This window comes from Equus przewalskii, chromosome 9 (assembly GCF_037783145.1).
Source record: "Equus przewalskii isolate Varuska chromosome 9, EquPr2, whole genome shotgun sequence".
Lineage (NCBI taxonomy): Eukaryota > Metazoa > Chordata > Mammalia > Perissodactyla > Equidae > Equus > Equus przewalskii.
The window spans coordinates 83,496,622-83,510,977 of record NC_091839.1 but is presented as its reverse complement, the minus strand read 5'-3'; the positions used below and the strand labels follow the sequence as shown (position 1 = coordinate 83,510,977).

General features: G+C 35.5%; 1 protein-coding gene across 11 annotated transcripts in view; it reads left to right on the top strand.

The window, feature by feature from the left end:
* REPS1 (RALBP1 associated Eps domain containing 1) overlaps positions 1–14,356 on the top strand; it is a 79,738-nt gene that overhangs the window by 48,543 nt on the left and 16,839 nt on the right. For 4 of the 11 annotated variants that reach the window (XM_008538644.2, XM_008538642.2, XM_070559470.1 and 1 more), the window contains exons 9-10: positions 8,009–8,130; positions 11,520–11,600. In XM_008538644.2, coding sequence (XP_008536866.1) covers positions 8,009–8,130; positions 11,520–11,600 — 203 coding nt within the window. The remainder of the gene's footprint in view (positions 1–8,008; positions 8,131–11,519; positions 11,601–14,356) is intronic. The other 7 variants (XM_008538647.2, XM_008538648.2, XM_070559472.1 and 4 more) reach the window with 2 other exon arrangements.

Here is a 14,356-nt window from a genome sequence, read left to right as displayed (position 1 = left end):
AAATATTTCGTATTTAACATCAGTACTGAATTTGGCAACTAGAGTAAATAAAAAGGGAAACCTGGTTTTTGTTGTCTTACAAAAGAAAGCATACAAAAATTCATCTGCGGAAACAGCTTTCTGAAGCTGAATTCAAAAAAATATGTTCATCTTCTAAGAACAGTTGTCTTCTTTAAAAAAAAAAAAGATTAAGGTAAAAACAAAGATGAGGAGGTGCTATACATCTTAAACTCAGTCCCCAAAGAGTCTCCTTCGTAGCACGGTTGCAATTTTATGTGTACTTTTCGTGATTGTTGGTAACTCTCTCTCTCTTAAACTAGACTCAAGGTTCCTGGATGGGTAGTAGCCAGACTGGTCTTGTTTCTTACACGTCACTACCTAGCAGGGTGCACTTTGAGTACGTGCATAGGCATTCACAGTTTGGAAATGACTAAATAGCTAAACCACTTGTTTTTTAAACTATTTTCTGTCTTTACATCACACTGCTCACATGAGTAACTCAGTAATATCTAGTTGAGATGCTCAAAGATTGAGAAAGGAATTTGCTCCCTATTCTGTCTCCTCCTCCTTAATCACTGCTTTCTAAAGTAAATTTGAGCTTGTGTTTCATTGTTGTTGATGTGGTGCGTAGCTTAGGTCCCCAAACTCCTAGCAGTATTCCAAATGAATATTTTTAAAAGCTAGAGACTTTTTGTGAATAATTTACCAAAAATCCATACTTGAGATTAGGTTGATGCAAGTTAATCACTGTTAAGAGTTTCTCTTGTGTTCATCTGGAAAATTTTAGCATATAAAAACCTACGCAAGTAACAGTGCAGATATCTGTTTTACACAAGTGCGATCACACTATACATCCTTGATATTTTTTCTTATAACATTGGACGTCTTTGCACCTTGTCACATATAGAGCTGTCACATTCTTTATCATACAAGGTATTCCATAATATGGATATGCCTTAATGTAACCAGTTAACTTGTTGATGGATTTTTGGGTAGTTTCCTGGCTTTACCTTTAAAACAGTGCTGCAAAAAAAGATACATACATCTTTGTTTTGCGCAAAGAACCCTGAAACTCTTCTTTGAAAATTCACTCTCCAAGTGCCTTTAGTTGCAGAGGAAAAAATAATGAAAATATGTACTAATCTTCATCACTTAGTTTCCACTCAAGGAATTGTTTCTCAAGCCCCCCATACACACACATACAATTCTAAACACTAGTGTCATTTCTTTCCAGATAGTTGTTGTGTAGCTCACAAATCAATACTATTGCAAATATTCGCAAAGATGCATCATTTAATGAAAATGGTCAAAATAATTAGAACTCCTCAAATTCCTGGCAAAGACATTGACAAACAAGGCTAGATAATACTTGAAGGAGAAAATCTCTACAAGGATGACACAGTAGGGACTTTAAAAGATTATAGTTTAAACATCAGTGGATTAGTAAGAGTCCTTGGGAATAATTAATGATACCTTTAATTGATTTTGCAGAAATGACCTTTTTTCTTTACGGTGTGTTGTGAAAGTCAAAAAGAGGGGTGAAAAATGTCGTCTTCCTGTTAGAAAGAGAACTCCACGGAAACGGGAGCCTTGTCTTGCTCAATGCCTTATCTTTATTTACTATATTTATATATAGGCCCTCAGTAAATATTCGCCAACTGACTTCATGCTTTTATTTATTTTGCCACCAAATTACACCCAAAAATTGCACACCTTTCATTCTCTGTTCTTTACACTCGTTTTCACAATGTTCTGTGTAAGTTTTGGAGACAAAGTCTCAATTAAATTTTTTTTCTTCCTATGAAATTTTAGTCCTTATTTTAAGTAGATTAACTTTAAGTGCACTTTTCCTGTTTTTAGTTATTCTTGGATAATGGGAACCTCCTATATATCTGTATGGAACATTCTTTGAAGTATAATAGCTGAGTCAAAAGGGAGTTACTATAAGGTATCAATCAGTACTGCAAAAAAAAGTTCACAGATACAATTTAGTTAGTATTTTGGGTGAGTGTTTCTTTTCAAACCTTCTTGGACACAACTTTTACTTACTTTTTTTTAAATCTTGCATTTTAATTGAAAACATAGACTTCTACATAGACCTTCTTAAGGTCTGCTTACTGCGTAAGTTTCCATTTTGTGGAGTGTTAGAGAAAAGTGGAATTAACTTTGGAAATAGAATGTAGTTTTTTGATGTATGTGATATCATTCAAAGCAAAACTTGTCTTTAATTTCTTTCTACATATATATTGCTTATCCTTGTCTTTTAAGTATGAATGAAAAAGGTACCATTGTAGTTTTCCTTGAAGATTTAAAATTTATCCAAACCTGTTTATTTTTTATTTTAAATATTTTTTCTTCTAAGAATAGTATTCACATTTCAAATAGATAAAAAGTATAGTTACTTTTGCTTTGATGAAGCTATTATATGAGATTGGAACATTGAAACTTCGTGATTAAAGAATTCTTCCTAGATATGTTTTGCTACTTGAAAGCACAATAAGTTTTAAACCATAAGACTTTAGGAAGTGTATATATTTCTGTAAGATTAACAATAGCTGGCAGTTATTTTTGAAACAATTTTTTAGTATATTGAGTGTAATACTAAGAAAATAAGAGAAATTTAGGGTGGATAGGCTGTAAACCTAGAATAAAACTGAAATTCCTTAAGAGGTTGTTCAGCTAGGTGCACTGTACAGAACCTAATCTGTGGACTTTTCAGTTTTTGGAGGCCAGAAGGATGAAAACTACTGACAGTGTCTTTATTTTCCAGTGCAATCCTGAAAGTCTGGTTTGCACTCACTCAGTATTATTACTGACTTTTAAATGTAGATTGACAGTGTGTCAGTGTGATCACACTGGGTTGTGTCTTCCAGACACATTTTTATACATGGAGATAATTTTTGCATTAAAGCCCTTTTAGGGTTGACTTTAACAAATAATTTAGGCTCATGCTCTTCTTTTTCAGCCCTGATGCTCTGATGATGTCAGGGGCAGAGAACCCTCAGGAGGGAGGCAGGGTTGACACAGTGTTCCGGCAGGAGGCTAGGTTGGAACACTGCATCAGGTAAGCGTAAAACTACGCCCTGCCTCCATCAGGACACAGCCATAGACTAACTTGTGGGCACGGTGTTTCTAGGGAGCCGAGGAGCAGTTTATTTACAGACCTACTGCTTCTCTTCAGACTTGTGACTGTTAGCTTCTAGAATGTAGGTAGTTTGCTCTTTTTCTACTGCCATTTGTTGTTCAGTATGTGAAGTAGGAGAGAAGCAATGTGTGATTTTGCTAATTTATCCCAGAAATAATTTTTGGATTTTCTAGGATAGTAATTTTCAAGCTTTTTAGGACTCCTTTACATTCTTAAAAATTATTGTGGACCCCAAGAAGCCTGTGTTTATTGGATTAGATCTATCAATAGTTACCCTATTAGAAATTAAAAATGATAAATTTAAAAAACACATTGCTTTACTTTAAAACAATAATAAATCCTTACATATTAGCATAGATTGTTTATGCAAATAGCGATATTCTCCAAAATTAAAAAAAATTATGAAAAGAAGGTATTGTCTTAGACTTTTGCAAATCTCTTTAGTATCTGGTTTAGTAGAAGATAGCTAGATTCTCGTGTTTGCTTCTGTGTCCAGTTTGTGGGATAGGTTATTTTGTTTGTGGTGTTATCAGGGATTTCAGACCAGCTCTCAGGGCCAAATCCAGTGTGCTGGCTGTTTTCGGATGGCCCACAACAAAGTGTGTGTTTCTTCTTTCTACCTTTTGGGGGAAAAGAGAAGAACAATATTTCATGACACATGAAAATTACATGAAATTCAAATTTCAGTATCCATAAATAAAATTTTATTGGAACACCAGCCAAGCTCATTCCTTTATAGATTATCTGTGGCTGCTTTTGCAGTGCAACAGCGGAGTCACATAGTTGAAACAGAGAACGTATAGCCAGCCTGCAAAACCTAAAATATTTAGTCATGCATCGCTTCCTGACAATACATTCTGAGAAATGCATCATTAGCTGATTTTGTCATTGTGCAAACGTCATGGACTATACTTAAACAAACCTAGATGGTATAGCCTACTACACACGTAGGCTGTGTGGTACTAATCTTATGAGACCACTGTTGTAGATGCTCTGCGTTGTTGACAACACGTCCTCATGCAGTGCATCACTGTACTGTCTGGCCCTTTTTAGAAAAAAGGATGCTAATCTCTAGTACATGAAGAAAATCTGGGCTCACATAGTAAAAGGAAGGACTGTTTTCAAATAGTTATGGATATTCTTTGTACTATACCAAAAATCAACAAATGGTGGTTTCTTAAAGATTAATTGCAGTGTGAAGGCTGAAGCCACATTAATGAATTGTTTGTGCTATTACAGAAAATCCGTAGGTCTGTCTTGCACTTTGAATACACTGAATGAATCTTCTACCCAAGCATGGTTTTGTAACATAATGCATCGATTATTTGTAACATCAGTTCGTTGAGTTATAGAGATCTTTCAAATGTTGGGACATTTTATTATAAAATATCCAGAAAGCATATTTATTAATAATACAACCTGTCTTGTCACAGAAATCTTTAAGTACTAGGAAGCTCTTTAGCTTATGGACATGGATACACATTTTCCAAAATTCTAATTTTCTCTTGAAAGCTCAAACTTTCTCATTAGTAACAAATAGAAAACAGTTGTTTTCCTTGAATTGACAGGCTCACTTAATTCATTTTTGAGAAAATGCCTTCCTACTACCCAAGTCTGAATAATTACAGTTTATCAGCTGTTCTTTCAAGAAAAATGGTGTTCCATGAAAAAAGTGCCCTGTTTAGCTTACAGCTGAATCACACAATACTTTTCCTTGAGACAACCATTGTACTTTGATGTGAAACAGAAGTTCTCTATACATATTTCCCATTTTACCACACGAAGTATTAAAAAGATGTGCTTTCAAGACTGAAATTTAATAAAAATAATTTTTACTGCTTAGCTGTGAACATTCCCCAGTGAGATTTCCATGCCTGTTTATTTATTTGTTTTAACTGGAGTGTATGATGGTGAACCATACGTGACTACTCATTTATTTTGGTGTTGCTGCCTTATTTCTTGCTGTTAAGTCAGCAGTTTTACCCACTGTTGCTTTTGCACCATCAGTGCAAATGTGCCAACATAGGAAAAAGCATTATTATTATTATTATTACAAAGCAAAAATGATTACAAAATCTTTTAGACCTTTCAGAAACCCTGAAAGAGTCTTGGGGACTCCAGGAGTCCGTGGTCCACACTGAGAACTGCTACTCTAAGAAAGTAACTGTAGTGGGATAATTATGAAGCATAATTTTGGGGTGAATGACATTTCCGTTCTCAGCCTCAAGAAGCAGGAGCCCCTGCAGTTTGTGCCCGTGAATCAGAGGGGCCACCAGAATCTGTCACAGATCATAACTGCTATGAGGGGTGGAGAGGTGCAGTTTGGCCCTAAATTTGTCAGTAGAAAACGTCATGAGAACGGAGGTCTCAAAGCCAAACCAGGGCCCTAGTTTGCCCTACGGTGACGTTTGAAACTTAAGCAGGGTGGTCTGACTTTAAATAGGTTCTTTTGAAAATGAATCATCTTTTGGTTAATACTATTTTAATTATATTTAGTTTTCTTTTCTTTCCTATCTACCTTGGGGGATCTCTTAAAGACATTTCTTCATTCACTATCCTCCTGACAGAGTTTTGCTTCCGGTAAACTGTCAGATTTATAGCTATTATTCCTTTCCTTAACTTCCTTTCTCTTATTATCATAGAAAAAAAGTCCATAAGTTTTCTTCTCACTGAAAACCACAAGCTGATCCCCATAAGGAATTTGCTGCTACTATTTACCATAAATAGTTTTTTGTTAGTTTTTCTCCGAGAGCTTTGAGTTGAGAAGTCTTCATAGAACATTATCTGAAGCCTTTCTGCCTCCTACTGGTTCTATACCACTCTGACACTTTTACTGAAAAAGGGATAGGATTAAGAAGAAAATAGCAACAATTCCTCATCTTACAAAACAAAAGTTTGTCAAAATATGCTGTACTGCAAATTAAAACTTGCAGTGTGATATGACTATAAAGAAATAATGTCAGGTAAGTAAAGGAGGGAAATATTTAGAGATAGTTGTGTAACAGAATAGGGCAGAGAGAAATTTTGAGAACTTTTTCAAAATATCAATAGTTAATTTTGGTTCTAGGAAAATAACAGTAAAGGAGAATGAATTTAAATGAAGAACACAAAAAGCAGTCCATTCAGTAAATTTGAGTAACTAGTATGTGTTAGTCTTATGTTAGGCACTAAAATATGAAAGATTTTCTTATAATAGATTGAAAGGTTAAAACCTATATGTTGCAAAGTCATTATATAGCTGTCTATTTAGAAATTTGAAGCACAGTGCTAACGTTTAATGGCAAATGTCTTTCTTTATGATGGAGAAACTCAGGTGCTGTTTTATTCAACTTGCCCATGGTCAAACTGAGATAGTGACAGATTAGGATCAGATTTTAAACAGCTTCTAAACAAATTAGGTACTCCCCATTAATATGGCAGTTAATGTGATTTTCAGACTGAGATTATATTCAAGGCCATGTAAAATTTGGGAAGATTGGAATGAGAGTTTAGTTACCAGGGAAATTCCTTCTGTTTTTATTTATTTATTTATGTTTTTGAGAATGATTAGCCCTGAGCTAACATCTGCTGCCAGTCCTCCTCTTTTTGCCGAGGAAGACTGGCCCTGAGCTGACATCCATGCCCATCTTCCTCTGTTGTATATGTGGGACGCCTACCACAGCATGGCTTGCCCAGTGGTGCCATGTACACACCCAGGATCCGAACTGGCGAACCCTGGGCCACCGAAGCGGAACGTGTGCACTTAACTGCTGCGCCACCGGGCCGACCCCCCCTTCTGTTTTTAAGTTGTACCTTGAGAGAGAGAGTAAGGCTTAACTAATTAGAAGTAGAATATGCTACCACATAATACTCTGAAAACCACTGAGAACTTGTTTCATGGGTTTGTAGCTGTCTCAGTTAAGTCTGTAAGTGCTGGTAAGCCTGATGATGTTTGCTTTACCTGGGCTCATTGACTGCTTTTTGCCCATATCTGGGACTCTTCCTATCCTTTTGCTGTCTGCCTTTCAAATACATGCTGCTTTTTGGTAACATGGGAGACTTGTAGAGAAAATGTGAATGGATTAGTATAAATATACTCCCCAAAGTATATTCCAAGGGAATATTGAGGGTTTTTATATGATAAAAAATGGTTTGTGTTTGGGAAAAACTGATTTAAATAAAATTTATTTGCTCTAGAACATTACAAGTCTTTGGAATAAAAATGTGCATGGGAATGCTCCAATAGGAAATTATAGTATCCTGAAATGTGTTTGAACAGAAAACCTAATTTTTGTTTGTTTTTTTTTTAAGATTTTATTTTTTCCTTTTTCTCCCCAAAGCCCCTCCGGTACATAGTTGTATATTCTTCGTTGTGGATCCTTCTGGTTGTGGCACGTGGGACGCTGCCTCACCGTGGTTTGATGAGCAGTGCCATGTCCGCGCCCAGGATTCGAACCAACGAAACACTGGGCCGCCTGCAGCGGAGCGCGCGAACAGAAAACCTGATTTTTTAAAACACCTTAATGATTAATATTCCATGAAATATACTTTGGGAACTGGTACAAATCCATCCCTGTTAGCAGAAAATGATTCAAAGCACGTGCCCTATTGCCTCATTGTTATGTGTAACACTGTTTTTTCTGTTTATTCCTAACTAGCTTTTATTTTCATAGAAAGCTGTAGTTTCGGGTAGACAATAAGTAGCAGGAATAAATATTGCCTGATTGTCTGATTGTTGAAATGGTTTTTTTGGGAACCTGAAGAAAGGAAATTTAGATTATAAATTACAATTTGTGAAAATCTTCTGTTAGGTTTTTTGGTAAGTAAATATTCCTAAATTAAAATATATTGTTTAAGAGGAATTTCTCTATTTTTAAATTCCAGACGTTGGGGATCAGCCAGGTGAGGTAGGTTATTCAGGCTCTCCTGCAGAAGCACCTCCAAGCAAGTCACCATCGATGCCCTCACTAAACCAGACTTGGCCTGAGCTGAATCAGAGCAGTGAGGTTAGCGAACTTCATTTTCTTTCATTAACATTAGCTTTTTTAAGGTAAGAAGTTTCAAACAGAGTAATTTCAGCATATAGCTTTCAGCATACATGGATAGTTGAGACCACATCAAATAGACTGTGATAAATGTTGGTAATTATATAACTCTTTGAAGTTTTCAAAGTACTTTTTCATATATATATACACTATTATTTGGTTTCTACCACTCATTCCTACTAAAACTCTGTGAATTAATCAGGGTACATATGAAGTTAAGTCAAAAGGGTGAATGTCTTGACCAAGGTATCTGATAGCCAGTGGGAGACAAGAGCTAAGATTTGAACACAAGTCCTTTGATTCCATCAACTGGCACACCCACTGTGTCATACTGCCTTCTCATTCCTGTAAGCAAGGTATGTGATAATATATTTGGAATCTTAGCGTTGGAAGTGATATGAGAAGTCACTAATCCAGCTTTCCACGTGGAAAAAGTATTTTCTACAACCTAAGCTATTTATAATAATGTAGCTTTATTCACTACAGAATGGGGTAATTTAACCCTATTGAATGCAGTGGTTAAAGATACGTTATGGAAGACCAGGCACAGCATGCAAAACAGAATCTGAGACAAATATACTGTGCCCCCCCCCATTACTTTGGAACTCCATTATATAAAATAATAAAAAGAGGGCCACTCTGATTAGCATATGGGAAGAGGGCCTGAGGCCCTGCCTCCCCAGAGCCCCCTTGAGGCCCCTCTGTTAGACCTGAGTGTTCTAAAGAACTCCAGTTGGAAACCACTGCTCTAGCCTGGTAGAGCAGTTTTCTTTGTGACCAAGTTACATTCTTTTCCTTATAATTTTTTTTTATCACTTTTAGGTTGTGCTACAAATATAAAAGTTTATTGACTTCGAGGAAAAACTTCTGAGCTTCTTTGCTTTCTATATCTTTTGAAGGCAGAAAAGTACTTGATTAACGAGACACTAGTTAATTTTGGACAGTTGAAAAATAGAGAAGTAACTGGCAGATTTAAAGTACTTGCTGCTGCTTTGTGGCATAATCACAAATACCTTTGTCTGAGACCTTATAACATTATACTGTCTGTCCTACTGTCCAATGTCAAACCATTTCTATAAGTGTCTTTTCAGAGGGAGGAATTAAGCCTTAGTAGAGTATTTTTATTCCATTGATATCAGTTCATAAATAAAAGCAGCTCTTTCTAAAGCGTCTCAGTTCTTAAAGCCCATCTTCATTCTAAATAAAATTGCATGTGATCATTAAAGACTAGGAATGGAAGTCCTTTCCAAATTCTAAGTAGTTGCATTTTCCCTTTTTAAATATTCCTAACAAGTTTCATTTCGCAGTATTTGGTAATAAGGTCATGAATGTCATAATTATTTTTTTTTCCTATTATATGTGGAAAATCAGAATGTTAATAAAACTAACATTGATTTTGAGACATTTTAATAATATTTATTAAAAATATCTACTTAGGATGTGGAATTTTAATTATAATTTAATTTTCTGCCACAGAGCACTAATACTCTTTCAACAAATGTTTATTCAGCACCTACAAATATGGGTGAGGCACTGTGGGGAAATAACACTAATAATGATCCCTAAGAATTACTGAGCACTTCTGATGTGCCAGGTCTGTTCAAAAAGCTGTTTATATTTACTAACTCTTTACATCCTTATAGCCATCCTGTAGCGTAGGGACGGTGAAACTGCAGCACAGAGAGGTTACGTAACTTGCGTGAGGCTGCGCCCTGTGACTAGGATTCCGTCCTCTGGTTCCGGAGCTGCGCTTTAACCATTGTTCTACAGTAGGAAGGTCAGGGCTCCCTCTGCTCTCCACGTGGCTTACATACAGTCTTGTGAGATCAAGTGAAACTCGATGCCACTAAATAGATAAATGCTTTCTTTTTGGCAAAAATCTTCTATACTTGAACTTTTCTCCACAGTTAGATAATTAGGATTTTAACGAATTCCTTCTATACCTATGCAAAAATAATTATTGAAGAAACTGATTATATTCACAAACATTGGTAAGCCACTTCCGTGAAGCAATGTCCCATGATAAAAGTGAATTATTGTGGGTTTTCTTTATTCAGGAAATACTTTGAATGCATCAGTTTTTCCTAATTTATCTTAATTTTCATGATTTTAAGACTAATCTGTAGGGAAAGTTGTTGAGTGATGGTTTTAGCCTTTTCTGTAGATAATTTTCATCAGTGTATTCATTTGCTAGTATTTAATATCTACGTCTTCTCAAATTGAATATCAATTTTGAATAGTAAGTCAAACTTTGAAGCATAAAAATGTACTTTTCCGTACTGAATTATAAAAAGAGGATTTTGGTTAATGGGATAGGTGTGTCTGTGTGTAAACATTCATGTGTATATACTCTATGTGTAGATGTTTTTCCGTCTTGAGGATATAACTGATAATTCTTAAGAATCAAATTTTAATAACTTTAATCCAACTTTGATATAAAAATTCTATACTGTTTTATTACTAAGAGCTCCAAAACAAATGGAATTTACTAAAATTTATATTGACTTATCACTCCACCTATTTTGAGATATAATATTTGTATACCTCATTTAGAAGAGTAGTGTTTCATATCAAAATACGTCTTCTATGTATAACACATACTCAGATGCTTGATTTGCTCTCCTTGTGGCCGCCTTCTGATTTTTCCAGCATGGGGTGGGGCTGGGTGCCTGACTGGCAGTTCTGTCTTGTGGTCTGGCATGGCCCTGTTTGTGGTGCTGATGGCGGGGGTTGACTTGCTACCAATTGACATAAGCCCCAACATATTAATTCCAGAATTCTTTGCATTTTATCTAATTATATTTTGTTAAATATCTATACATGTGTATAAAATATGTGCACGTACATAATAGAATCATCTTTCAGGGGTCGCACTGGCAACTCACACTGACTTGCTTTGTTTTGACAAAAACTTTGGTGTTCAAGGTTCTTTAGCATCATCAAATCAATATATTAACATTTGAATTTAAAAAAGAAGGATTTGAAGTTATTCTTTCTCTAGTCAAGACAAACCCCTTCACATTTTTACTCTGTCACCATTTGTACCACTTAGACTTTTTTCCTATGCTGTATTTCGCATTTGAGTTGTGTAAGGTTTTGAATCTCTTCCATGGAGATTGCAGTCAGTTGTTACTGCACGTTTGGTTGGGACACTGCTCAGCTTACCTTACAAGATGGCCTGGCATAGATAAGTATAAAATGTTTATAGAAAAATAGAAATTACAGAATTTTCTCAGACCTGTGAAATGCAACTTGCAGTGCAACCTCTGAATGACTTTGCTAAATCTTCTCCAGTGGTCTCTACTCCATCTTTCTTGTCATGCTGACTTGTCTCTCCTCTGTCTGTTCAGCAGTGGGAGACATTTAGTGAACGCTCTTCAAGCTCACAAACTCTGACCCAATTTGATTCTAACATTGCACCAGCTGATCCTGTAAGTCAATCACTTAGCTTGCTTGTTTGAAATTAATTTTATTAACCCAAATTTCCATTCATTATGTTTTTAGCTGATATGCATGATTCAGTGGGATGCTTAGAGGGAAATGGTGACAGGCTTTTCAATTTTTGTGTGCTTAAGGGTGGAAAGAACATGTTTACTGTTCTTTATATCTTCTAGTTATTTTGGCAAGAGAAAACTATGTTTTTAAAATCTGGTACATGTGTGTAAAGAAGCATTTTGTGACGATTTAGTTGACCTTGTTTTCATTTGCTGATTAAATGTATGTTATATTATACATATACTGCTTATTTCAGTGTAGTGACATTTGGTAAATGCTGTTTTATTTGTATGCTTACACTTCACGTAATATGTACTATGTATGTAAATATGCAATGTCATCCTTTATTTTAACAGTCCAAATGGTATGGCTTTGACTTAACTAGTATGTTGAGTTCTGTTAAAGAGAATCAAGTTCAGCAAAACAATACAGAGTTGTTGGTCAGAGATTCCCATTGTGCAAAGGAGCTTCTGTCTTGTCTTCCCGTGGTGCACTGTGTTGCTTTGAAAATGCTACAGAGTTCACAGCTTGATTTAAGAAATATATCCTGTCCCCATAGAATTAATTTTGCATATGCCCCACCTGTCCCTCAAGTTACTTGAAAACTTCAAAACCTTAGATGTTAATCATTCCTCTCACTGTTCACTCTTGCTTTTCCTTTTAGTTTTTTCTCTTTTAAAGAGAAAGACCTGCTAATAATAAGCACCTTTCAAAAAGAAAAGGAAGGAAGAAGAAAGGGAAGAAGAGAGTAGAGAGAAGTAGGATTTGTAACATGAGTTTGGTGAAAAGATATGGAGAAAGTGACACAGGCGTTCATTTTAGATGTTTCTGATCAAAGACAGCATTTATTAATTAAATATAAAAATGTCCTGTTATTTAATGTGGATTTGGGAGAAGTGGCATTTAAAGGTAATAGTACATCTTCAGCAGTTTAAATTAATGGATCATTGGTGTGTTATACTTTTGAAGAATTTATATCTATTTGAAATATAGAGGATACTGTTATATTGAAATCAAACAGATAATGTATGGAAGTGTTTTTAAGTGTCTGTTTTATAGTCTGTTAGTTATTCAAGAGCCAATTAATATGTAAATTATCTCTGCCTTTTGCTTCTCTTGTTACTTTGAGGGCATTAATCTTTGGTTTTAATCTCTGAAAAATGAAAGCGAAATAAAGGGACAGCACTTAGAATTTTTGCTGCTTACTAGCAGCTATGATTAAGGTCTCTTAGGCAGTGACAGGTGCTGTAAGCTAAAAAGAAAGTTTTACTTTAGCTGTAAGTTTCATTTCTCCATATTATTCTTATCTCCTACTTACACAGTCAATTAATTCCATTTAAAATAGGTTATTGGGAAGGAAGATTTGATGTAGCAATAAAGAAACTGCATTTTATTCTCTAACTCAAGAGATATTGAAAATAATTCATAATTCATAGTATTATGAATCTTTGTCATGCCAGGAAAGAATATTATATCTAAAAATCTAGAACTTGGAGGCAAAATAAATTGACTCGTGACTGGCAGGAAATGCAGGGGACTATTTGACTGAATAAAAGTGATGTTCTTGTAACTTCTTGGAAATAATATCCAAATTTATTAATTCCAGCTCTAATGTTTAAAATGGTGTGACTCGACACTTTCTTTTCTCTCTCATGTGGCAGGAGGCTCTTGGAAAATTAAAAGTGGTTAAATGACATTTTAAACTTGAATTTAGACCTCTAAATTTGATAAAGTTGGCAGTCTTAAATATTTATCATCTGGCACCTAGAATTATCTTTTTTCTTTCATGGTGGCAAACAAATCTAAACTTGTTCCCCCAACTAGTAATCTCACTCAATGCCATGCTCTCGCTGAGAGTCTGAGTTTCTTAACCTTCGTTTAATGCTTGCCTGACACATGCCTGTCTGCAGAACACAGCCTGTAGCCACAATCCCAGATGATCCTTTTCAGGGCTTATATAAATAAGGGTTATAAGTAAGAAGATAACATCTGCTCAGATTAGAAAAGAATCACCTAGGAGAGAAAACCACTGCAGTTCTAATATGAATTTAACATACCTTACAGTGTTGGAAATGTTTAATGGAACATTTTTGAAAAGCTAAAATTTTATATTTAGCCGTTTGCCCAATAAAGTTAAAGTCTATGGAAAGCTTTAAACTGCTCTGTAGCACTTAGGACAGCTATCACACAGTACAGTGACCTCACATGTAAACTGAGATGGTTAATTATTAGGCTCCCAGAATTGTGATGAAATTGAGTTTCTGATATCTCATTTGCAGAAACTTGATTACTTTTGTTGAACTGCTTATCAGTTAATAGCCTCTGGTAGAATCTGGTTCTGCTGGGAAACTCTTGACTGATGAGAAGTGTCGTGCACTGTCTTTGCCGTGATTTATGCCTGATGTTAAGTGCTATAGAACTTCTGAGTTGTTCAGGGTATGAAAAGGGAGTTAGTTTGGTCACTGATTATGCCCAGCCAACTCACCTGGTTTGGTGGAGCCCCTTCCAGGTGCATTGTGACATTCTCTAGCAATACAAACACCTCAAAAACAAAATTCCAGTTTTAAGTAGACCACCGCTTAATTATTACAAGTTGATGATTGTAATATAGCTGATTGTCATAATTATCATATGTAGCCGTGAACAAAATTGTGGGCAGAGAACTGTGGGCTAACTCAGCCCGGTATACTTG